Raw genomic sequence first — 27136 nt, forward strand, 5'->3', positions numbered from 1 at the left:
AAAAATGTATAAACATTCGGCCATCTTGCCTGCTTGAGGATCTAAGATTTGTTTCCTTTTCTAATCAAGTGATGTCCTCTTGTGCGTTCAATTTCCCTATATGTCTATTGTTCTTCTTAACCTCGTCGCTCCTTCTGGTGTCACTGGTTATAATGGCGTCGCAATAGCGCTGTAGCCATAGTAACATACAGTACTAGGAGAGAATGTTTATCTCAACATAAGACCAAATAGATTGAAATGAGCCTCCAGTGTATCCTTTCCGTTCCATGCAAAAATATCTACATTTCTTCTGCAAGTTCCTTCATAAGCATTAATTACCAGAAGAAACTGCGTTCATAGAGATATGACCGCGATTTGATCAGCGTCATTTTTAAGCTTTTCCTTTCATCTCCATATTGTGAGACAATTGTTAGAAGCAAAAATTTTGGTGATGTTAGGCTGTTCTAGGAATCTCGTTAGCACTGGCAGTACAGACACTTCTATATCGAAGATACAAGGTAAATTCTTTAATTTCTATGCCGGTATGAACATTAAAAGGTAGTTTAATTCTGAAATGGTAACTAACATGCTGTCCTGTAAGATGTTCAATGTTTCAAGTCTCCTATCTTACAATCATCGATTGTTTTAATAATAGTTAAGAGGATTTGGCTATGGTCAGTCTATGAGCATGTAGGTTATTGTCACGGATGTCTTTGTAATATGTCATTCAGTGGAAACTATTGATTGATTTGTACTGATAGTGTTTGCTTACTGTAGACAAATATGAGGATTGACTCATAAACATGGTGCACAAATATATATCAAATATGTACGGACAAAATAAATTGGATGGTAGCTGTGAGCGGGTTGTTTATATGCGAGCTACCACAATTGGTACCCTACCCAAATTGGTACACGGTCAGAAAATGGTTCGTATTGTACTTTAAAATTAAATGTTAGCATTTCCCTTTTACAATATAACAAAGGAGATATTTATCAGCATTTCCACCGAACAGTTTTGTTTTCAGGAATATTTCGGTACACGATGACTTCAAAATAAACATGGCAAAACGACGTACGTCGACGACATTTTGGAGGATTTTAAAGGGGTTAAATATAAGCATGTTTAAATGTTGATTTCTGGTCCTTATGACTGGGTAATATAAAAGTTTATATATACAATTATAGTTCCGTATGGTATTTATAAAAGCAATATATTTTGTTGCAATCGACACATCAACTAGTAGAAATAAAAACAAGTTTCATAGCCTGTGATGTGGTGTGCCAATTCGGGTCCTAATCACGGCCGAAAACGGCCGAAATCTCACTGCGAGTTTAACGTTCTATTTTCAAAAACAAATTACTTATAATTTAAATATTTTCTGAAAATGAACCACCATAGGTAGTCTTTGTCAAGAATCAAGAAACATTCCAGATACAAGATCTGAATTTTTAAATATCAATGAAAAACTGTCAAAATAGTACCAATTGTGGTAGCTTGACGTTAGATTATTTTGTACTAAATAAAAATTTAAAATTATCTATATCTTGTGAATTACGCAAGGACTTATTTAAATGACCAAGTGTCCGATTATGAGGCTAACAAATACGTTATGTCGTAAACAATGCTCAAAAGGTCACTGTCAGCAGTAAAAACTATATGCGATTTATAGCTTTGCATAACATGTCACCTACTGAATATCATTACCAATGTGAGAGGTAATAAAAGGAATTTCACAAGCTGTAACCAAATAATAGTTCATTTACATTTTGTATACATGTATATGCATGCAGCACTTTTGCTACATTTAAAGTAAATATTATTTGCATCCACGCGTTGTCCTTGGTATGAACGGTAGGTCGACGCAATCCTGTTTTAATTTGTCATTAGCATACAGGTAAATAATGTGTAAATGTCAGCATGTAAACGCTCAATTGGATAGCACTAACACACCACTCTCAACTTCTCTAAGTTAGCATACACTGTTCTGGTACTGTTAAAGTAATATATGTCTGTATATAAATACAGAATGTATAAAGATGGTTAGACAATGTCCAAAAACAATAATAAGCGAAGACCACTTAAGGCCTGAATTAGTTGTTATCTATTTTATCGTAATATACGAAGTGGCAATTTCAGAGACACCATGTCATAGTCGCTGGAGGCAAATCATTTATAGTACGCGCAAGTAAGCGAACGAGACTTTTAGGAAAATAGCTATGCCTACCTGTCATGCCCATTTGAAATTTGTTTTACTCATTTTTTTTTATTACATTTCCTCTAAACAGATCGAAAGAAATTAGCAACAACAACATTCACCTTTGAAATAAGCTTGTGCTGAAAAGATACAAAGTCACCAGGATTAAAACTTCACGAATTATATATGATTTTTTTTGTGTTTACACCTTAATCTATTCTTTACGAGGTATGCACTTGGTTACATCTGATATATTGCCATCATTCCCAATGCCAAACAAAGAATTGCTCTGTTATATGCAGTGCAGCAGAATACCGGTATATGTGATAAAACCACACCAGTACTGTCAATATTGATCAAAACCAAAAAATTGGTTTATTTGTGCAACTATTATTTTATATTTGAATTTGAGTTGAACGCATTTTGTTAGTTTTGATTGTGGATGGTTTTTGGCATCAATCCATTGCTATTAGCCTGTGTATAAATCCATTGTTATTAGCATGTATATAAATCCATTGTTATTAGCCTGTGTGTAGTAAAAAGTTTCATCTTAATTTTCAAAATTTACTAAGAGTGACCTATCGATAAACATGAATAAAAGCTTTATACTATTCTTGATTTACACACAAATCCAACTTGAAAATCTTGTATATATTTTTGTACATTTTTGTATATATTTTTGTACATGTTTACATTCTTGCATGTATTTTTGTACATGTTTACATCTTTGTATATATTTTTGTACATGTTTACATTATTGTATATATTTTTGTACATATTTACATTTTTGCATATATTTTTGTACATGTTTACATCTTTGTATATATTTTTGTACATGTTTACATTTTTGTACATGTTTACATTTTTGTATATATTTTTGTACATGTTAACATTTTTGTATATATTTTTGTACATGATTGTCCGTCATAAAACGACAATAGATATATATCAGATCATTTTATATTCTGAACGACATCAGTTCATAGTCTGGTCACGGCCATGATATCTGAGTTTGAGTTGAACTTATTGTGATACATTATATGGATATGTTTCAGCTTTGATCTATTGTTATAAGCCTGGGTGTAGTAGAATGTGTCATCTTACTTCTTAAACCATACCGAGTGAACTATCGAGAAAAAGTGAATTAATGAAATGTGTATCTACTATTACACACAAACACACCTCGACAATCGTATACTATTTTTCGGACATGTTTAGCTTGTTTATACTGCATAAGCATGAGTAGATTCTTAGGTAGCAGAGTAAAGTAGAAATACCTTGATCCTAAAAATAAGGGGCATGTCTCAGATAAACATGGATAGCGGATTCATCTTGCACAACACCTACATATATATATATACATATTTATAAACTACATTTTGAATACATTTTTTTAGAAGAATGGTTTTTTTCCGGAAAGGGATTTCCCAATATTTGGGACTTGTGAAAACCATGGTTACCGCATCAAAAAACGCCAAAAAATGCAAAAAAACCCATGATTTTTAACCCAAACTTTGACCCACGTAAGTAGTATTTTTTTCTTAAAACCCGTCTTAAATTGAATATCACCTACTCGGTAACAAAAATACTCACGTTTTAGCATAGGTCGTTCAACTGGATTTTTCACAATATTTACACATGTGCTGAGTACAAAAATAGACTACATGAAAAGCTAGCTTTTGTTGTGTATAGACAGATTTGCAAATGTCAAAAATGCAGTCTCAAACCAAATTCGATTTTTTTTTTTAAATGTGAAGCCCACATAGTCTACTTCATCATGTATATGCCAATTTTAGTGCTGATTTTCTTTTAAATGTTGATACATGTAATATTACATGGGTTATTCATTGTACACAAATATCACCCATGGTCACCGTCCGCTACTGTACACTGCTACCTCATGATTGTCCGTCATAAAACAACAATAAATATATATCGGGGAGTTTGATATTCTGAATGACATTCATAAAACGACATCAGTTCATAGTCTGGCCACGGCCAAGCCCACGTACATGTACCTACTGTCAAATACAGACAATACTTGCACCAATCTGATTAAAATCATCTGTTACATGGCTTCGTAGTACGAAGTTAACGAAGCCATGTAACATATGATTTAAATCAGATTGTGCTTACACAAAAAAAGAGATATCTACGGTATTACTTAGTTGTGCATGTAGTACATGACAACACGTTTGTTACCATGTTTACAATCACACAGACCCTAGAGGGTGATGCATACATGAATAATATTGTCAGTCCGTCCATTTGTACATGAAGGTTTCCTTGACTTCTGACAAAGGTTAGATTACCTGACTATGGACAAAGGTTTCCTTGACTTGTGACAAAGGTTTACCTGACTACGGACAGAAATTTCCTTGACTTATGACAAAGGTTTACCTGCCTACTATTAAAGGTTTGCCTGACTACTAACAAAGGTTTACCCCCAACTACTGACAAAGGTTCCCCCCTCCCCGACTACTAACAAAGGTTTCCCTGACTACAAACAAAGGTTTCCCTGACTACTGACAAAGGTTTTCTTGACTACTAACAAGGGGTTCCCTGACTTCTGACAAAGGTTTCCCTGACTTCTGGAAAAAGGTTTCCCTGACATCTGACAAGGGTTTCCCTGACTACTGACAAAGGTTTCCCTGCCTACTACCAAGGTTTCCCTGATTTCTGACAAAGGTTTTCCTGACTACTGACAAAGGTTTTCTTGACTACTAGCAAGGGGTTCCCTGACTTCTGACAAAGGTTTCCCTGACTACAGAGAAGGATTGCCTTGGCTACCGACACGGGTTTCCCTGACTTCTGACAAAGGTTTCTCTGCCTTCTGACAAAGGTTTCGCTGACTACTGACAAAGGTTTTCTTAACTACTGACAAAGATTTTCTTAATTACTGACAAGGGTTTCCATGAATACTGACAAAGGTTACCCCGACTACTGACAATGGTTTCCCTCATAACTGACATAGGTTTCCCTGGCATCTGACAAAGGTTTCTCTGACTACTGCTAAGGTGTCCCTTGCTTCTGACAAAAGTTTTTCTGACTACTGACAAAGGTTTTCTTGGCTACTGACAAAGGTTTCCCTGACTACTGACAAAGGTTTTCTTGCTACTGACAATTTTTTCCCTGACCACTAACAAAGGTTTCCCCGACTACTCAAAACGGTTTCCCTGACTCCTGACAAGGGTTTCCCTGACTTCTGACAAAGGTTTACCCGACTACCGAAAAAGGTTTTCTTAAATACTGACAAAGGTTTCCCTGACTACTGACAAGGATTGCCTTGGCTACCGACACGGGTTTCCCTGACTTCTGACAAAGGTTTCTCTGACTTCTGACAAAGGTTTCGCTGACTACTGACAAAGGTTTTCTTAACTACTGACAAAGTTTTTCTTAATTACTGACAAGGGTTTCCCTGATTACTGACAAAGGTTACCCCGACTACTGACAATGGTTTCCCTCATAATTCACATAGGCTTCCCTGATTATTGCTAAGGTGTCCCTGGCTTCTGACAAAGGTTTCCCCGACTACTGCCAAGGTTTCCCCGACTCCCGAAAAAGGTTTTCTTAACTACTAACAAAGGTGTGCCTGACTACTGACAAAGACAAGGATTGCCCTGGCTACCGACACCGGTTTCCCTGACTTCTGAAAAAAGGTTTCCCTGACTACAAACAAAGGTTTCCCTGGCTACTGACAAAGGGTTTCTTGGCTACGGACTAATGTTTCCCTGACTACTAACCTGACATAGGTTTCCCTGACTACAAACAAAGGTTTCCCTGGCTACTGACAAAGGTTTCCACGACTACCGAAAAAGGTTTTCTTAAATTCTGACAAAGGTTTTACCCCTGACTATGGACAAAGGTTTCCTTGACTTGTGACAAAGGTTTACCCGACTACCGAAAAAGGTTTTCTTAAATTCTGACAAAGGTTTCCACGACTACCGAAAAAGGGTTTCTAAAATACTGAAAAAGGTTTTCTTAAATTCTGACAAAGGTTTACCTGCCTACTGACAAAATTTTCCCTGCCTACTAACAAAAGTTTCCCTGCCTACTGACAAAGGTTGACCTGACTACTGACAATGGTTTCCCTCATAATTGACATAGGTTTCCCTGGCATCTGACAAAGGTTTCCCTGGCTAATGACAAAGGTTTTCTTAATTACTGCCAAGGGTTTCCCTGACTCCTGACATGGTTTTCTTAACTACTAACAAAGGTTTGCCTGACTACTGATAAGGTTTTCCTGACTCCTGACAAGGGTTTCCCCGACTACTGCCAAGGTTTCCCCGACTACTGCCAAGGTTTCCCTGGCTTCTGACTAATGACAAAGGATTTCTTGGCTACTGACTTATGTTTCCCTGACTACTGAAAACGGTTTCCCCAACTACTCACAAGGGTTTCCCCGACTACTCAAAACGGTTTCCCTGACTCCTGACATGGTTTTCTTAACTACTGACAAATATTTTCTTAATTACTGACAACGGTTTCCCTGCCTACTGACAAAATTTTCCCTGCCTACTACCCAGGTTGACAAAGGTTTTCTTGGGTACTGCCAAAGGTTTCCCTGACTTCTGACAAGGGTTTCCCTTAATACTGACAAAGGTTTCGCTGCCTACAGACAAAGGTTACCACGACTACTGACAATGGTTTCCCTCATAATCCACATAGGCTTCCCTGATTACTGCTAAGGTGTCCCTGCCTGACTACTGACAAACTTGTGACAAAGGTTTACCCGACTAACGAAAAAGGTTTTCTTAAATTCTGACAAAGGTTTCGCTGCCTACAGACAAAGGTTTTCTTAACTACTAACAAAGTTTTTCTTAATTACTGACAAGGGTTTACCTGACTACTGCCAAGGTTTCCCTGGCTTCTGACTACTGAGAAAGGTTTTCTTGGCTATTGACTTATGTTTCCCAGACTACTAACAAAGGTTTGCCTGACTACTGATAAGGTTTTCCTGACTGCTGACAGGTTTCCCTGACCACTGACAACGTTTTCTTGACTTCTGACGAAGGTTTGTCTGACTATTTATTAAATGAAGAAGTACACTTTGTAAGTTTCCCTGCCTACTGACAAAATTTTCCCTGCCTACTAACAAAAGTTTCCCTGCCTACTGACAAAGGTTTCGCTGCCTACAGACAAAGGTTTTCTTAACTACTAACAAAGTTTTTCTTAATTACTGACAAGGGATTCCCTGATTACTGACAAAGGCTACCCCGACTACTGACATGGTTTTCTTAACTACTGAAAAGGGTTTCCCTGCCTACTACCCAGGTTGACAAAGGTTTTCTTAACTGCTGACAAACGTTTTCCTGACTACTCACAAAGGTTTTCTGGGCTACTGACAATTTTTTCCCTGACCACTAACAAAGGTTTCCCCGACTCCCGAAAAAGGTTTTCTTAACTGCTGACAAACGTTTTCCTGACTACTGACAAGAGATTCCCCGACTTCTGACAAAGGTTTCCCTGACTAATGACAAAGGTTTTCTTGGCTACTGACAAAGGTTTACCTGACTACTGACAAAGGTTTTCTGGGCTACTGACTAATGTTTCCCTGACTACTAACAAAGGTTTGCCTGACTACTGACAAAGGTTTCCCTGACTTCTGAAAAAGGTTTCCCTGCCTACTGACAAAAGTTTCCCTGCCTACTACCCAGGTTTCCCTGGCTTCTGACAAAGGTTTTCCTGACTACTGACAATGGTTTTCCTGACTACTGACAAGGTTTTCCTGACTACTGACAAAGGTTTTCCTGACTGCTGACAGGTTTCCCTGACCACTGACAAAGGTTTTTCTGACTACTGCCAAGGTTTTCCTGGCTTCTGACAAAGGTGTCCCTGACTACTGCCAAAGGTTTCCCTGACTACTGACATGGTTTTCTTAACTACTGAAAACGGTTTCCCCGACTACTGACAAGGGTTTCCCTGACTACTGCCAAGGTTTCCCCGACTACTGCCAAGGTTTCCCCGAATACCGAAAAAGGTTTTCTTAACTGCTGACAAAGGTTTTCCTGACTACTGACAAAGGTTTCCCTGGCTACTGACAAAGGTTTTTCTGACCACTGACAACGTTTTCTTGACTTCTGACGAAGGTTTGTCTGACTATTTATTAAATGAAGAAGTACACTTTGTACATTTATCATATATATGAGTACAAGTTGGCGTCCTTGGGTCCATCTTATTTTCTGATCAGTCACAAAATGAAATATGGACAATAATGGACCAAGGGGAACCCTAAATATGGAATATGAGAAAGATCTGTCAAGATATAAACTAGAAGTTCTAAAAACCAAGATTGATGTCTGGTGGTCATCTTGTTTTTGTCATCAATCTTATATGAAACATGTACAACTATGGACCAAGGGGAATCTGCATATGAATGTGAGAAAGAACTGTCGAGTATCCCAGTCAGTCAAAAAATGAGACATGCATAACAAGGGACCAATGAGATTGAATTACCCACCATCTGATACTGGTGGGTTAAAACAAGGAAAATACAAAAGTTCAATTTTGCTTGATAATTTATTTTCGTATCACAACACTTAATTTTAAAACAGTATAAAATAGTCACATTTTGTACAATGATATTGGTACTACAGCATCATAATCAACAATAAACATACAAATATTTTTAATAAACAAAACCTCTTATTGGGTCTCACTGTATACATTTCTACTTTACCGAAATATTTGTAATATGGAAAGATGTATAAACCTATTTATCTAGGTCATACTGTATACTTTTCTCCTTTATAAGAATCTGTATTATCATTAAGTCCCACTTAATATATATGTATATGGTCTAAGTTTGAAAATTTTGCTTTAATTTGAATTTGTTAACATCTTCTAACTACGGATTTCAAAACACCATTACACTATATTTTAAATGCACCAAAAACAGGTACCAGGGTATACCAATGGCTTACATAAATTTCTTGCAGAATTTTGGAGTAACTGATATATCATTTGCATTTCTCAAATGCAGAAACCACAAAATTTGTATTCTGATGCCAATGCTGGACAAAAAAATCATGCGAAACCATGGCAGCCAGGGACAACCCTCTTGTAACAGCAAACAATGAATGGTAGACAAAACATTAAAGTAATTCAATGGTACATCAATCAAAATTAGCTGCCATTTGAGAAAGAATAAAAGCAATGCGTGTTATGATGTTGCAAGAACAAAATTTGGAACCTGAATATATTGACATAATTTACTCTCACAATACATTTTGTTGCACTTATTAAAGGTTTACCTCAACTATTGTGTAGCATCTGAAATGAACTAAAATATGTGTGTAATATGTAATTGTTTGCAAAAGATTTTTTCTTAATATTGTGTACATAGTAAATTCATTTAAGTCGAGATATGACAACTTTGTTTAAAATTATGGAAACATTATAACACTGATGCACCAATGAATAAAAAATATATTGACATGAAAATGAGTTCCTACTAACAGGAAACCTACGTTTGATATGAAAGACAGTTTGAGTTGATTCATATCATATCTAAATGGCAGTGTTTCAAACAGCCTCTGTCCATTCGGGTACAAAACATTAATCCTCCTGTTATTAAACGTTAATCCTCCTGTTATTAAATGTTAATCCTCCTGTTATTAATCGTTAATCCTCCTGTTATTAAACGTTAATCCTGCTGTTTTTTAATCGTTAATCCTGCTGTTATTAATCGTTAATCTTCCTGTTATTAAACGTTAATCTTCCTGTTATTAATCGTTAATTCTCCTGTTATTAATCGTTTATCCTCCGGTTATCACTCAAACACAACTCCAGTCACTGCTTTTCTCTTCTTACTGTTTGGATTGACGGCACTCATTCCTGCCTTTGGTCTCGCTTTAGCTTGGTTAGAACTCTTAGGTCCAATGTCATTCAAGGAAAACCCTGCTGCTCCTTGCCCTTTTTGAGCCTTTAAGGACACAATTGTCTTCTCAGCAGCAGCCAGATCTGATCGGAGTGCCATATTTTCATCTGCCAATCGAAACAGCACATTTTGAAGTTCTGCTTTCCTTTCTGCAGCTTTTGCCTCAAAAACATCAATGGATATTTTGTCAGCACCTTTACCAACATTGATGGTAACCTTTGTCCCGTCAACAAATGGAATAACAGTAGCAATGTCTCCAGCGAGAAATCCTTTCCTGAGATGAAAGACAAAAATAATGATGACACAATTAACTAAATATAAGAATAGCAATTTTTGCTCTAAAGATTTTATAATATGTATATAATGATGTCACTAACTGAATGCTGTTACATCTGAATGTAACAACTTTTCTCTTGTCCTGGACAGGTGTATATGCCAATTTTACTGGTGTGAGATATCCTTGTTTCACCCTAGGGTTGAGATGAGGGAATTCCCCCTATTTATAACAATGGTTTGACATCACGGCAACAATATCATGATGTCACGTCGACAATCCATCAACGTCACGTCAATCCTGAATTACGCCTGCAACTTCAAAATTACGTTGTGTATATGATACATAATGAGTGGACAGGGTAAGAGATAAAGAATCATTCACCCCCTTGGGGTGAGATAGGGGAATCTCAACCCGAGGGGGAAGATTCTTAAGTTGCCAAACATGAGGCTTTGCCGAGTGTTTGGCAACTTAAGAATCTTTTCCCGAGGGTTGAGATTCCCCTATTATACACAACGTAATGATAACGTTACATGCAAAATTCAGGGTTGACGTGACATTGATGGATTGTTATTGTGACGTTATTGTATTGTTGAAGTGACGTCATACTATTGTTATGAATAGGGGAATCCCACTGTATCAACCCTAGGGTGAAGCAAGGAAATCTCACACCAGTAAAAGTGCGGATACACCTGTCCAGGGTAGGAGAAAAGGGAATCTCAACCCTCGAGGAACTTAAGAATCTTTCCCCTCTGGTTGAGGTTCCCCTATCTCAACCCAAAGGGGGTGAGAGATTGTATTAATCACGCACAGATGTCTTCACAGTTGTACTTTAACACTGTACATGACACCCTTTCTGGACAATGAAATAATTGCACACATCACCACACACAAAATAACATATGAAATGACCAAACATCTAACAGCTGAACATTTATCTTTGGTCAAATGTTAACCATTTTTATGCAAAATAAATGGAAGAGGCACTGTTCTTTCCAATGTGTAATCAAATTTACCACCTGCTTTTGACTCGAATTTTGACAAGAGATGTTGGAGAACAGCATAGCTCACATATTGGTGATATATGTTGTACTTGTAAGATAGCAAATATCAATAGAAACAAATGTACAGTAAAACCTCGATATAATGCCCATCATTGCATTTGCCACCTCACTTACCGTCAACATATTTTCAGGTCCCTTTATTATGTTTTTCTCAATTTATCGCCCAACCCCTTTATAATGCCAACATTTCTTTGAACAAATGATGGCAATGTAACAAGGTTTTGCTGTACCTTAACATGTTTGGCCCATAAAATATGGTCCAGCACATTGCTTACGCTCGATATAAATGCCTTAACCTCATAAAAGACAACTGTGTATTTAGTTTGATGATCCAACACTGTCAGGAAAAAACTTGCCCTAAACTTTAACCTAAGAAGGTGGGATGTGGACCCTGACAGTGACGCTGACATGACTACATTAGCCCCCCTATTCTCCGAAAAAGGCTATATCTATACTGTAAATGTATAATGACAAGCATGCAAGATATTCATATTTTGCACAATATCTGTTTTCATGTGAAAATTGCATCCACAGTCAATCACACATTCAAGAATCAGAAGAATTCCATAAATTTTAATCACTTATAATTTAGTTAATCAAAGAAATAACAGAGAAATAGGTTGGAATCACAGATTTTGTATCCATGTACCGCCTCTCACCCCAAGGAGAAAAACTTACCAATATAATTGTGTACTAGTTTTGCAAATTTGGTCTTAACTCATTCTCAGTCAATCTGACACAAAGACAGATATATTGGATGTTGGCTTCCTTTAGTGCATTATAGTGGAAGGCAAACTGTTTAGTATGACATTAATGTAAACAAATATATAGAAAGAAAGAAAGACAGCATCTTCCAGTTTTGCACATTGGCCATTACAGTATTGATCACTATCTACATACATGTATATATATGAAATTTAATGAAGTTTACCATTAACTTTTTTCATGGTAGACATTATATGATAACAACAAAAGGTCAAAGCTAACACAGTTATCTCCCATGACAAACACTGTGATCAGGTCTTGTTTGTCACTTTATAGATATAAATAGTGATGGGACAATTAATTGATTAGTTATAATTAGTGATACTTTAAATAAATTGATTCCAATTTCACATCATAGATTTTTTTTTATATAAATCATACAAGAATCATTATGGATAACAGGTATTTAAAGCCTGTTTTTATTCCAAACTGATGTACAAGATTTTTTTCTATGGAGAGTTTTTATCATATACCACGTACTAGTAGACATGATGTGTTGTCACTTTGACCACATTATTTAATTTTATTAAATTTTAGGTCTATATTTGTGCTTTTTGAGATAATCTATTTCTAATGCAGAAATCTTTGACATATATACATTTTACTATGTATTCCATCGCATGTTATATTTAACCGATCAGAATCCAAAATTGATCGGTTGAGGCTTTCAGAGTATTCCAATTATTTAATCAATTGCTGGTATACCAAATGATTCCCAACACAAGTTATATTATATATATTGTAGCAGAACTGGACTGGGTCGATTGTCGGTGACCAGATAGCTCAATTGGTAGAGTTTGGAGGGTCCCAGGTTTGAACCTTGGTCTGGCCGTGCATTTTTCATCACCTGTTACATTATATATTCATGTATGATGTAATTTGCATGTTTCAATATAAGAGGTAATTTTGCCAATATGTGATTATTTTAATATATACCTACCATGCATTTCCCCTATAATGACATTCACCTGTCAAAATATTCTGTTTAGTATTTCAGTACAAATTACGGAACTGAAATGATTTACATTTGTTCTTCACTCTGAAATAAAATCACATCAACTCAATTTTTATTTTCTTTATCAGAGTTGTGAACAATATGTGTTTGTCGGACCTGAGCTCCAATTTATATCCAGTGTTTCCAACAAATTTTTATTTTAACACATTTGTTTGGGAACATCAGAAAAGATAAGCTCCAAAATAACATACCACAGTACCACACCGTACCAGCAATATTTTTTTGCTGTGGGGCTACTGCTGCCAATTCGCAAATCACTGAGGATAAAGACTTAGAATTGGTAATTTCTGTCTAGAATTTGGAGGTACCTTGGTTCGAATCCTAGTCTGTTCCTACATTTCTCTTTTTTCCTGTTACACATAGCTATAGTCTGCAAATACAGGATACCTTTAAAACCAGGTCCAGTACACTCTGCCGATTGAGCTATATAGTTATAAAGACCTATATAGCTATATTCACCTCTACATTATAGCTGTATTGAGCTATATTTTCTCAGATTTCAATTTTCATTATATCAAACAAAGACGCGTAAAACAATGAGGTTTTTGGAAATGTTGACTACAAAAAGCATACAGTAGATGTTTATTTTCATTTTTCATAAATGTAAAATTTCCGATTTTTTTTACATCATTATTTTTTTAAAAAGAATACTTATATTTAATGTCTTTTGTTATCAACCTAATGATACAATCTTCTTTTGAAAGCGACTGTTCCTTTCTTTAAAAAAGAAAATCACTTGAAAATAGCTCAAAAGACCTATTTCAGATAGGTCAATAGAGCTATTATAGGTCTTTACAGCTACATTGTATATAGTGTAATAGGACGAGGAATATCGATAAAAATAGTGCCGTCGCTGGGGCTCGAACCTGCAACCCTTGGCTCTCCATTATTTCCCCCTTTTTTCCAACACCAACCCAGGTTCTTTGACTCCCTGCAACATGTTCTCCTACCTTGAACCGAGATAGAGGGTCAACGGCACCAAATTGTAATAGGACGAAAATAGTGATAAAGAAGGGCCGTCGCTGGGGCTTGAACCTGCGACCCTTGGCTCTCCAGCCCGATGTTCTACCTAGCTAAGCTAATGGGAAATTCCCTACAGCTGACGCTTGTAAGGCAACATAATCAATGCACATCATTTACAATAGCTCAATCAGCAGAGTGTACTGGACCTGAAAAGATAATCATGTATATTTTTTTTTTACAATTAATGCTTGTTCTTTGTTTTCATTAGATTATAGGACAGTCTCACTAGTCGAAGTCACTTACAACGACTGGAAGAACAGTGTGAACTGATTAGTAGATTGCACATGTACACATGTCTATGAAAGTCATCAGTAATTGCAACAGTGTTCTGCCGATGTGAGTACAAAATCGTAGTTGCTTTTTAAGGGTGCGGAAACTGATGACACAGGGATATTTCCGGTTCCGGGTTGTTTCGCCCCAAATCCTGTTCGCCCTAGGTTGTTTCGCGCCAGGTTGTTTCGCCCTAAAACAATTTTTTTAGGGCGAAACATTGTTTGGTATTTTCTTTTCATTTTTACTTGTTTTAAGTCACAAATTAAGTCTTCTTATTCTTTCATATCATTAAAATCAGTTTTATTTTTAAAAAAAATGTGTTTGTGTTGTTTTAAGTACATTGTAAAGCAAAAAAACGGATTACGTTATTTTCTTAACGTCGACACACATTATAACATATATTGAATTTAATTTTAACAATAAGTAAGAATAGTGAAATGAAACAAAAATGGTGTAATTTTAAAAATTGCGGGGTATACAACAATATTATTTCCATGTTAACACATTTAAATTAGTTTAGTGTACGGCTGTACGCATACTCGTCGCCGTGTGACGATGTTTTCTTTACTTGATTTCTGCACACGTCCGTGTTGTTTTTTGCTAATTGGAGATTATGTCCATTTTGAGAAGTTTTGATAGTACCACGGAATTAGATTTAAGTCCGTGATAGTACCGACCAATAAAAATTAATATGCATATTTGAGTAGATAATTTTGAGTAGGTAACTTGTCATAAATAGAGCATTTTTCAATACTGTGTTATAATTCAACATTAGTAATGTTGAATTATAACACAGTACTGAGAAATGCTCTATTTATGACAAGTTACAAAATGCACAAATCATCCATAACGTAATTTACGTTATGGATGATTTGTGCATTTTGTGCGACTCCGTGGTTAGACGCAGACAGCATGGTATCTGAAGTGATGTGTGTGACTGTTGGCAGCATAGAACCTGGCAGCATAGAACCTGCCAGACTGACAAGTACATTATTATACAAGTATATTTAATGTATTTTGATAATTCCCTAAGTAAATTGCCAACGTTTATTTCATAATTCAAATGTACACATCTGCTTAACAATTAAAATACGTATCTATGTACTTGGGGAATTATTTACATTTCGTATACTTCTCTAGAGAAAGTTTTGTTTTTTTTCATCCTTATACGCAATTAATATACGTATGTAGTTTCAGTCTATATACGCAATTTGTAACTAATCTATGTCCATTTCGTATACGTATCTATGTACTTAGAGAAATTAATTTAGTTTCATTATATGTCCATATCTTATCTATATATTATAGATATATATAATTAAAGTATTAATTTCTTTTCATTCTTATACGCAATTTGTACCTAATCTATGTCCATTTCGTATACGTATCTATGTACTAAGAGAAATTTGTTTTATATAAAATGGCTGACGTGACAGGGTGCTTTTAATTGTTTATATCATGTTTTAAATATTTTTAACGTTAAAATATATACAGGTGCATTTTATAAAGAACAACATTACTTAATTAAGGTAAAGAAATGAAAACGATAATATACAGTATATTCCGGATATTAGTATGTCCGTTGTAGGATTCGGTGATGAATATACAGTTTCGTTCTTCACCTTCCGGCACGTAATTATATCTTGATTCAAGAGAAAGATAAGTTTTTTTTAATTTTTAACATGATATTTATGACTTAAAGAAAAAAATATTTTTTAGGGCGAAACAACCTGGGGCGAACGGGATTTGGGGGGGAAACAACCCTTAGGGCGAACGGGATTTGGGGCGAAACAACCCGTTACCGATATTTCCGGGCTAGACTCTATAATCATGACGGCGTGGATAATGGATTATCTCCATTGTTTTTATAAATAGTTACTTTACCTGAACTTGGACAAGAATGCCTCTAACGTACTGACTCCTGCAGCATCTTTATAAGATTCGAGCTCGTCATCATCCAGTTCCACTTTCCACACGTCCGTTCCATTCGTGGAGCATATTTTCCATTTGTCATTTGTTCCCAGTCCTGTGAAATACAAGCTTTTTGCATTTTTCACTGTTTCAACTAGATGCAATTCGTCAACTTTAGCATCAATCAGAATCGCTTTTAATGACGCCATTGCTGTTAAAAGAAGGTATCTACAAGAAGTCTGTACGTCTGGTTTCTGCCTTCAACTGGACGCGGCCATGTTGGTTAATCTATTTTTAAAAGTGTTTTTTATGGCGAATATTTATTTACGTTCAATGAAAAATTAATAAAGCTGGCACACACTAAACTCGTGAATAGTATTTAATGCGTGTTAAAAGATCTATAAAATTATATTGACATTTTGCTTCCGGATAGAACATTAATTTTGAATCTCCCGAGCATGCCATATTTTGTAATATTGATCAACCGTTTTCATCTGGCAACCGAAATAAACAACATGGCCGGAGCCGACGAACAGAAAGAAAATACAGGTAAGTTATTCTGCTTAGTGTCACAATGCTTTGCTATTGTTTTTACGAGACTAACTGTTGTTTGAAAAACTTTCGTGTTAAACAATCTACGTCGACATTGAAGAGGTATTGTAACGACAAACAGGTTGCATGGCAATAGCACCACTCACTGTAGAAAATTATCAACATCAGCATTACTGTAACGTTACTACCACGAAGTCAACACAGACAGGAAACTTAAACTGTTCATTGTCATCCTATTCCTATCGTTTGTTCCAATGCAAAGACCTATGCAGTGTAATATGTTTTACGACACGGCCGTTAGTGAGGGCGGAGCCAGGTTGTACTGTAAATGTATCGGAATATCGGTACTGTACTCTTTCAAGCATTGAGTGATGTGTTAAATTACTAAATCAGACCTACATGTATAGCTATACAGTGTATATTACAGTTAAGTTTCCTTTCTTGATTTCTTTTTGGCTGACAAGATGTTTGATATCTTGAAGTTTTCCGCCTAGGCGTATGATGACATGACATTAATGTGAGAATGCGAAAGGTTCATTAGACTCTATATAAGTATTTAAATTTGCACCTCTTGAATCCATTGCAAAAATCAAGTGCAGCATATTCTACAAAGACATTGAAATAAAACATATTAGGATGGATATTGTTAATCATGTATAATAGCATAGTTATCTGATATCCACGAAAAGATATACATATATATATATGTATATATCTTTACGAATTACTTCAAACTTAACTTCAATGATTTATAAATATTGTATCCAGAGAGAATTTATGCATAGTATTTTACAATTTTTGTGCTTTTTATGTGTAAAAATTAATTTGTTCAGTGCTATAAAAACTGGATTTATATGAAGTTTCTATTAAAAATAAGAAGAATATGCGAAATCACAATTTTTGTCATTTTTCAATACCCATCATTGCAGCCAAGAGAGTCAATAGATATATATTGTGGATGAATACATTTGTTTCAGCAACTTACTGACTATATGCTTTATATGTCTCTGCTTTATGTATAGTTTTAGCAATAGAGAAAATGTATTGTTTCCTCAATTAGAAATTGAATCAGTTCAGCACATAAAACTGGATAGATTTTTTTTTAAATCGTGCAGATTTGTAAAACAGCAGATTCTCTTTTATGAATAAAAAAATAGCTGTGAGATAGTAATCAAAAATGAAAATGTTACAGTACAGTATGGATTCAATTTTTTTTCTTCTATTTTTTTTCGTGCAAAATATCAATTAAAAAATTCTTATGAAAATACTTGTATGTTTTTGTATCCTATCATTATGCGTCACTGTGATAAACTCCCTTTTTGTTGACAACCAGCACGTTGTTTTGTTGATATTCCGTTTTCTAAATATATACCACTGCAATCTCTACCCAGAGTTGTCGTTGGGAGTGCAAGGACCGTAACTCTGCATGATAGTCTCGTTCAACCAGACTCTTGTTGTCTGCGCAAGCGTCTGATTCAACGTGACTACACTGCCGATACAATAATTTTTCGACCATTCAGAACTAGAGCAATGTAGCCGGTAACGTAATGTCAAGAGAATTTACATCTTTAACCGGAAAGTATCAAATATTTAAGTATCCTATAGTTAGATATAAGTTTTAAATCTTACAAAAATGTAACGTTTGTTCGAGACTCGGCAAACAAGAACTTGTTTCGAGATCAAGATGGCGGAGACTACAGCGCGTGCGACTGGCGGCCATGTTGAGACAAGTTTTTCAGTTCCATAGGTATTGTGAATAATCTTTATTTTTCTTACATACGTGTTACCTATAGGGAGAGCTTTGCTCTCACGAGCCCTTCGGGCCCGTGAGAGAGCTCCGCCCTCTATTAAATACAGTTTTATTAACACATGTGTGCCAAGTCGACGATAGTAAAATAATAAATTCACGATAACTCTGAATCTGAATCTGAATCTGCAACATATCTTCTGATGTCGCTTGCTTAATCGATGATTTTTAGAGATATGTTCTGACGACGCTTCTTCATTTGTTGATTTCTATTCACACACGTATGCCACGCCGCCGATCGTAATAATAAATTAATAATAACTCAATCATGTTTTCAAATATCAAGCTGAAGTTTGGAGTATATATTAATAAAAGTCTAACTAATAACATATCTTCTGATGTCGCTTACTTTAGCGGGTTATTGTAACGATATTATCTGGCGACACTTTTCAAGGTAATACACACATGTGCCACGCCGCAATCGTAAAAATTCAATTCATCATTTCTCGGTCATTTTATCAAATAGCAAATTGAAATTTGGTACAGAGGTACATATCTTCTGATGTCGCTTACTTTATTCAGTTTCTTTAAAGATTTTGTCTGGCGACGCTTGTTGTCACTTGAAGACGCTTGTTGTTGGTTGAAGGCGCTTTTAAGTGAGACCGCCTATGAATGCCAACTGAAAGCAGTATAATGCTTTAAATATATGTGCAACAGGAGAGAAGAAAAAACATTGCCAGACTGGGTTGAACCCGGGACCCTCCAACTCTATACAGACTTACGGACGATTGACCCAGTTCCGCTACATGCCTCCCTCCTTTTTCTACCCTCCCCCCAACCTTACGAAGTTCCGAAGACAGAACTATTTACAACCGAGGTTCGGGTATCCCCTTGCCAAGCGTACATCAAATGCTTGAAACAAGGGTTGGTCACAGGCATCACTGTAACAGGAGAGGGGAAATGCAGGGCCAGACCAGGGTTCAAATCGGAACCTCCAAACTCTAGATGGACACTCTATAAATTGAGCTAAATGGTAAACCTGGTCACCGACAATCGACCCAGTCCAGTTCCGCTTCATATGTACTTCATTACAATTTCCTATGGAATAACATTTGTTACTTTTGTAAAAGATCACAGAATAACAGAATGGGTTGAAGCCAAATACCAAGTTTGAAATTCCTTTTTTTGTGCTTCTTAAAATCACTCTGTATAGCCCAAGTTTATCCTGGCCGTTACACGTTTCAGGTATTGGTCAATCTTCTAATTATGATGCCAGGCAACACTAATGCTATACCATGTCATCTTCCATCGTGATATCATTTCATGGCAATTGTTTCTCTGAGTGGAATTACTGGAATAATGTATGTTTTACTAAAGAGGAATATTAAAGTAGCTGCCGTCTACAGAATAATGAATTCCCAAGTTTTGATAGTTTTTTTGAAAGTTGCCAGAGATGATCAATTTCATTGGCATGATTGATATATACATTTACATATATATTGATTTGACATATGGATCAAATTTGTTAAACATATTTTACCCAGTACTATTGTTATTCTATGGCAATATATTCATGACATAAGAAATGTGTACAGCTTTCTAAACAGGCACTTAGTTCAAACAACGATGAAATGCTTCGTAACTAAATTTATTTCATTGCTCATTCTTTATATGGTATTTTTACTGTAATATTTTCACATTTTACTTTCAGACTCCTTGCTGGCTGACATCCAAAAAAGAATAACAGATGCGTTTGATATTTTTGACAATGAAAATAACAAAACAGTTGATGTCAGGTAATTCTTTATTTAATACTTTTAACCATTTTATGAGGATTGAATTGCGTTTGGCCAATCTCAGGGGATGGGGTGATGAATTAAGTTGGTCTTGACAAAATCAACACAAACTGCTTTGCGGCTCAATTATTTATTTGCCTCAAGGTCAACTCAATTCATCACAATATAAAATTGACAAAAGTCAGATTAAAATGATGTACCGTATATAGTTTTTTTTAAATTTATTTTTTAACTTAAGCTGATGTATATAGTATATGGTCTACTTTCTTATGTAATTAGAGTAAATTAGAAAGTAGAGCAATTTCCCTCCTTTGATGTATTGTGAATTTTTTTTGCCAAATAAAGATATTTGTAAAATAAGCTACTTCACGTAACAGATTTGGCAAACTTAGAATGCAATCCTTAGTATTCAGCGGTAGTGCCTGTGATTTGAGATGTTCCTTAAAAATTTAATTGTTTAATTGACATATGTTTAGCTTTGTATTTAAATATATAAAAATAATTACTATGCAAGATATCTAGAGAAGATTTATTATAGTGTAATAGTTCAATATAACACTGAGTTAGTGCCCTTCCACCACAAATTATTTTGAAGTATTGTTGTACATATGTGTCCGATCACACAGAACAAACATATTAAGATCAAAAAGTCATCGTCATTTTTTTTCCATACGCACAAATAATGTATCATTATTGACAAGTGGTTTAAACAAATATGTAGTGGTCAAAAAGTTATTAAACTTAGGTACAAGAACCTTTTCCATTTGTATAGCGTATATATCGGTCGTTTTGGCCTCTTCACTTCAAAATTTCACTTTAACATTTAGGTCTGTGTAATCAAATGCAGATGGTTTTAAATTCTAAAATTTATTAATTTCCCAACAATTGTGGGAGGCCTCCAATCTGGAGTACCCAGAGAAAACCCATGAGGTCTGTCAGTTGACCCCGTACCCTTTTCATGCCCGGTTGGGGATTCGAACCCCAGCCGCCTTGGTGAAGGGCGAGTGTGCTAGCCACTGCACCACCAAACCACCCAGACTTGTGTATACTGAAAAAAACATGTTTATATAAATCTTGGTGGCTAACAAACACTTTGTCATCAAGCAACACAACAATGATGTCATTGTAAGCATGATATAGGTATAAACCTGTTTACCGTAACGTTATGTTTAACTGTGTGTGTGTAACTGTTTATCCCAGTTTTATAAGATAGCTATATGATATGAGAATAATTAAATTCTTCTAATACAGTGTGATAACTTGCAAAAAATGATATGATTACAATTGATTCATAGCTAGTATGATATCTTAGATTTTGTCATTCTATTAGATTTTATTGCTTTAGATTACATCTGAAAAGTCCCCATTGATTTCACTGTTTCAGGGAAGTAGGAACAATCATCCGGTCATTAGGATGCTGCCCAAGTGAGACAGAGCTCCATGACATGCTTGCAGAGGTAGGCATAGATGTAACTCAAATAAATAGATCCATACTCAAGCAGAACATTGATAATTAGTAGTCCAGCAACACTGTACTGAGGCACAGTAAAATGTTGTTCCATTTCTGTCTCTTATTTTTGTCTTGACCACAGGTACAATGAATACCTTAAAGTAGTGATGTTGGAATATGTGTTGTCAAGGTCAAGAAGTGAAGTGCAAATAGCTTTGATCCTTTTCTGTGTAAGGATTTAAGAAAATTTAGGCATATTTAAAGACAATTTCACAGACACAGGTATCCTTACTTGAAAATGTGGCTTTATAGCAGATATTTAATTTGAGTAAAGATTTTTGCTTTCAAATTTCACAAGGGAAGATGATATCCTTGTGTAATTTCATTATGCCATTAGTTTAAGACTATTCCATGGGTACCTTTCATAAATATGGTAATGAGTTGTTTTACTACTGAAGCAGTCCATAATATTCCACAGTTTTTATTAAGCTGAAAAGTTTGCAAGTTTATGTGGGGAAAATTTACACCTTATACTTCGAGACCAACACTAATTGATCAAGCTTAAGGATTGCTGTCCCACTACACTGTGGTTTTTGCCGACATACAGTAACCTCTCCTTAGCTTCTGTTTGGATATAACTGTAGCACAGTTGGGCTAGGATACTTCCATTGACCTGGTAGCTCAGTGAGATAAATGATAGTACAACAGTCTGAAGTTCAGGGTTCGAATCCTTGTCTAGCCCTGCTGAACGTTTTTAGATGACACTTTTTCATTCTTTACAAATATATGCAAAATTTGAACTCTGTAAAATATGTTTGGAAAGAGAGCTGATGACAACTGCACAAAATAATCTCAATTGCTTCATAAATGTGACTTTCATGTTAAACTCTCTGTATTTTTGTGGATGTAGATAGGTATACGTGTATGTAAGGTGTGGCACCACATTACGACCTATTCTCCGTGGTATGACATTTTAACTGATTGTCAGGGGCAACCAGTCTTTTGAACTCCTACAGATTTATAACAAAACTTAACTAACAGACATATATCCTTTGTACTCCTTGGCCCAGTCCATTTGTATTTTTAAAAGTCTTTACAATCCTTAACATTTGTAAGTGTATACTTCACTCGCAGCCAGGCAACTATTTGTGTCTGAAAATCCTTATACAGTACTTCATTCATGGGTGGACAGCCCATTGTACCTCAGGACACTTTACAATACATAGTTCACGGAGAGACAACCTTTTCTACCCATGATAGACCCATTAAAATACTGAATGTACAGGCAGACATCCTTTTGTAACCTAGACAATTTACTTTATTCATGGATAGATAACTCTTTTTACCAGATTATTCACAATTCTTAACTCACAGGTAGACAACCCTTTGTAACCTAAACCAACCAAAATTTTAACCTAGACCCATTACATTACTTAGCTCACATATAAACAACTCTTTGCATTCTCAGACCCTTTGCAAAACTTGATTTCGTGGAAAGACAATACCTTAACACTTTCACCACTGTAAACCATAATGGACTCATCCAGATGAATGTATGGTAGAGTCTACTCAAGTTACCTAGGAGTGAAATAATTAAACTGTCATACAATTGTAACCCGTGGCCTTCCGAATTGCTAAATTCCAAAGCATAGTCTTGTCCCTACACTCTCAAAAGTTGTATGTTTTTCCTTTTTGCCTTTCCTGCATTACTCTGTTTTTGTCCCTCTTAACATGAGCATTTGCTATTTTGAAATATACATATTGTGTATTTATTCCTGTCTTTTTTCTCTCTGTACAACCCAGTTACGGTAGTCATAAATACATTGGTGTATAAAACAATGACCATTATCAAAATTGAATGCAACACTTGGTATTGAAGTGACTAATGAGTTATAGTAGGCATTGGAATTGATTTATATATTTTCTTCCTAAGTTGTGTATAGTAATTGAACTTACCCAACATTATGATACAGTATGCCTGATATTTTCTACAGATTGAAGAAGAGGAGCCAACAGGATATATTCGTTTTGAGAAGTTTTTGCCAATGATGACGAAAGTCTTAATGGAGAGAAGGTAGGTAGCCCGATCATTTAACTACTAAGAGTTTAAAAATACTTTTCAATAATGCCTGGTTGTACTTCTCAACAATGCCAAAACGTACTATAGCAATTAAGGATAAAGCATTAAATGGCAAAACGTACTATAGCAATTAAAGATAAAGCGTTAAAATGGACTATAGTGGTTTCTTTAAAATACTCTCTGTTTTCACTACAAAATATGATTTAGAAAAGGTTTTCGGAATGTCTTCACATACTTGCCAACTTTTTAAAATTTCAACGGGGATCGGTTTGGTTTAGTATTGTTTAACGTCCAATCAACAGCTTTGGTTATTTAAGTACGGTCCACGGGTAAGATTCTGCATTCACAAAACTAAAACATAAATAAAGTGTATTTATATACCCTAAAGAGACAACATAACCCTTTAAAATTACATATTTTGAGTTGTTCTTTCAGATGTAACAATTACATCTTAAAATATAGGAATAGTTTAGCTAATTCACTGGTTGAAAATACTAAATATAAGGGTCCAAAATCGGGAGTCTCCCTCTTAAATAGGGAGAGTTGGCAAGTATGTCTTCAATAAGATTTCGGAATGGTATTTTGAATGCAATTTATTTTCTGTAGCAATTTAAATCTCAATAAAGCCAATTATTATTTCTTTGTCATTAAAAACAAACCTGCCACCTTTTTATCCGGTCAAGAGTCAAATGAAGAACATCATATACGAATTTTTATTGTAGGTCGACTTAACGTTATAATTAAGTTTTCTGGCAGCATTAGAGAGGAACTTCAATTTTATATATATAATAGTAAGATTGAGAACTTGAACAGGAGAATTTGAAAGCTGAAGTCAAGTAAATCAAATCATAGGACAAAAGTTCCAATGATTCACATTTCATAATATAATTAAATTTCAAATGTGTTGGATAATTTGATGTAGAGCTAGCGTTATGGTATATCGGGACTGTTACAGATACAAACCTCTACCGGAGGATCAGCTGTTGAAGGCTTTCCAAGTCCTGGACCACGACAACAAGGGTCATCTAACACAAGAGGACCTGGCCAAGTACATGTCAGAGGATGGTGAGTGTTGCTCCTGTTGTCGTAAATTTCTTTAGTTGATGAGTCAAGAGTCAAACGAAGTGTAAGCAATTTAAATGAGATCCTTTTTATAATTCAATATAGATAGTGCAGGATTTTAACATATCTAGAAAAGAAGACATACGGTGCTTGTCTGCTTAATGACATGACCTAGTTTTAAGAAATCGAATTGAGATATTTTTATAGTCAAATATACAAACATGTGATCGTCATGACACCTTTCCACTTTGCTTCAGCTTACTTCAGTTTTTTTTAGTACTTGCGATAGATGTGAAGAAAACCATATTTTGTTAATCTGTACAGAGTTTAAAATAGCTACTATATACCTGGAAATTTACTAAGGCGAAACGAACCTGCGGCAAATCCCGCATACGGTATTCTAATTGTAATTTAAAGGATCACAAGTCGATTTCATTCACGAAAAAATGATTCTAAGACAGCTTGTAAAATTCAACTGTTGTGATACGCTGATATATTTGTAGATAACGAGCTTGTTGAATTTTAAGTAAGGACCTGTCATTGCCTTTTAAATTAAATTAACTACATGTGCTGCACAAGAATATTCACAGGTTATAATTAAGTTTAATCTTCATTAACGATTGTTATGTACTTTAATTGAATTGTTCACATTTTAATTGTTCTTTCTCCACAGGAGAACCTTTCCAGCAAGAGGAAATGGAGGAAATGTTATCTGCTGCTGTTGATCCCGAAAAAGGATGTATTTTATATAAGGAATATGTGTCTCGAATGACAATAGAGGAGGTGTAACATTATCGACAAGACACTGTACATATATTGACTTCATACCTAAATTACCATTGAAATATTTCGTTTGTTTCTATCGCACATAAAGCTGGTGTATACTGTCTTATTGTGTCTATCATTATTCTCAGAGATTGTCATAAGAAAGGTCTCGCACAATTACCTGGATTATTCAGGTATGGAACAATGTCAACGGTCGAACAGAGATGGCCCCAGGCCATGTAAGATTTGGAACGTACAGTCATTTGTCATGTTTGTTGTTTTGTACTTGTAAGCACACTTAATTATTGACAACATATTGGGTCATTAATTTTTGAAGTATTTTTGTACAACAAATCTGCTAAAATCCTTTAGAATTCTGCTTGATGTTGCTATCCGTTTGAAGTAACAGACGCATTCAATTTTCAGGGTGGTTACACATAGCCACTGTATGTAAACATGTGTCGATTGATGCAAAGTTGGTTTTATAGGTTGCATGCTTATAACAATTTCGTCATAAAATGTCATTCCGATACGGTTTTGATTTTGAAAAACAGATTGTAATGTGGTATATATAGTGAATCAACAATTAATTCCGAATTATTTACTGAATGCTTACGTTTTCTCCATTTGTACAAGATATTGCAAATGAAGATGCTCTGCAAAGTATAAAGTATCAGTCTGATTAAAATTAGATTGATAACCCACGAATAGGAAGAGGGGCCCGGGGCTAGATGTACATCCAACCAGTAATCTATTCGATACACTCTGTATCGATAGGCAGAACGTCCCGGATCGAGTGACATATGCAATAAACAATTTCCTTACATCGTCGTACATGTTGCGACACGTTTAATACGTACATTATTTGTGTATTAAGTAATACTTAAGTATTTATTATATTGTATATTTCCAAACTGATGAATCTTATAGAAGATAACGCATGAACATGCTGCTTGTTTTATTATGGCACTTTTTGGAAGTGTTCTTTTTTAACTACTGAACTAAGATGTGAAAAGGACATTAATTACACAGACTAACGATTCGAAACAATTTCTTATCTTTGTTGAATATGTATTTTTATTTTCAATAGAACACATTAATTTTTTTAACATTTGAATTTGACTGAATATAGCAAAACTTTCTGTACGTGTTAATCAAATATGAAAAATAAATCCGGTATTTTGAACCATTTGTTTTCTGTTGACGATCTTTGCGATGATGGTAAATTTATCATTGTTTTTACATTTAGCCGCAGTTCGTGAATTAGGTAACATAATTCCATTAAATACCAAAATCTTCCGAT

At 35.2% G+C, this 27136-nt stretch overlaps 2 protein-coding genes across 3 annotated transcripts; one reads left to right on the forward strand and one right to left on the reverse strand.

The window, feature by feature from the left end:
- The first annotated feature begins 397 nt into the window (after nucleotides 1–397).
- On the forward strand, nucleotides 398–27019 carry LOC110466055 (EF-hand calcium-binding domain-containing protein 2-like). 2 transcript variants are annotated; one of them, XM_021522310.1, is made up of 6 exons: nucleotides 398–497; nucleotides 20392–20476; nucleotides 21861–21933; nucleotides 23921–24000; nucleotides 24962–25071; nucleotides 25742–27019. In XM_021522310.1, the coding sequence occupies exons 1-6, from the start codon at nucleotides 431–433 to the stop codon at nucleotides 25855–25857; spliced, it is 531 nt and encodes a 176-aa protein (XP_021377985.1). In that variant the 5' UTR covers nucleotides 398–430; the 3' UTR covers nucleotides 25858–27019. The 2 variants fall into 2 exon arrangements, with proteins under 2 accessions (XP_021377985.1, XP_021377984.1); XM_021522309.1 differs by lacking the exon at nucleotides 398–497 and adding an exon at nucleotides 16823–16930.
- On the reverse strand, nucleotides 9007–16666 carry LOC110466054. The gene is made up of 2 exons (XM_021522308.1): nucleotides 16355–16666; nucleotides 9007–10330 (listed from the first exon to the last, which is right to left on the reverse strand). The coding sequence occupies exons 1-2, from the start codon at nucleotides 16588–16590 to the stop codon at nucleotides 9949–9951; spliced, it is 618 nt and encodes a 205-aa protein (XP_021377983.1). The 5' UTR covers nucleotides 16591–16666; the 3' UTR covers nucleotides 9007–9948.
- Nucleotides 27020–27136: the final 117 nt, after the last annotated feature.

The sequence above is a fragment of the Mizuhopecten yessoensis genome, unplaced genomic scaffold, assembly GCF_002113885.1.
Source record: "Mizuhopecten yessoensis strain PY_sf001 unplaced genomic scaffold, ASM211388v2 scaffold11115, whole genome shotgun sequence".
NCBI lineage: Eukaryota > Metazoa > Mollusca > Bivalvia > Pectinida > Pectinidae > Mizuhopecten > Mizuhopecten yessoensis.

Coding starts and splice junctions, on each gene's coding strand:
- LOC110466054 (XM_021522308.1), bottom strand. CDS start 16,590: ATGGCGTCATTAAAAGCGATTCTGATTGATGCTAAAGTTGACGAATTG. Junction 10,331..16,354: donor GCATTCTTGTCCAAGTTCAG/GTAAAGTAACTA, acceptor CTTTCATCTCAG/GAAAGGATTTCTCGCTGGAG.
- LOC110466055 (XM_021522309.1), top strand. CDS start 16,840: ATGCCATATTTTGTAATATTGATCAACCGTTTTCATCTGGCAACCGAA. Junction 21,934..23,920: donor TCCATGACATGCTTGCAGAG/GTAGGCATAGAT, acceptor TATTTTCTACAG/ATTGAAGAAGAGGAGCCAAC. Junction 25,072..25,741: donor CAAGTACATGTCAGAGGATG/GTGAGTGTTGCT, acceptor CTTTCTCCACAG/GAGAACCTTTCCAGCAAGAG.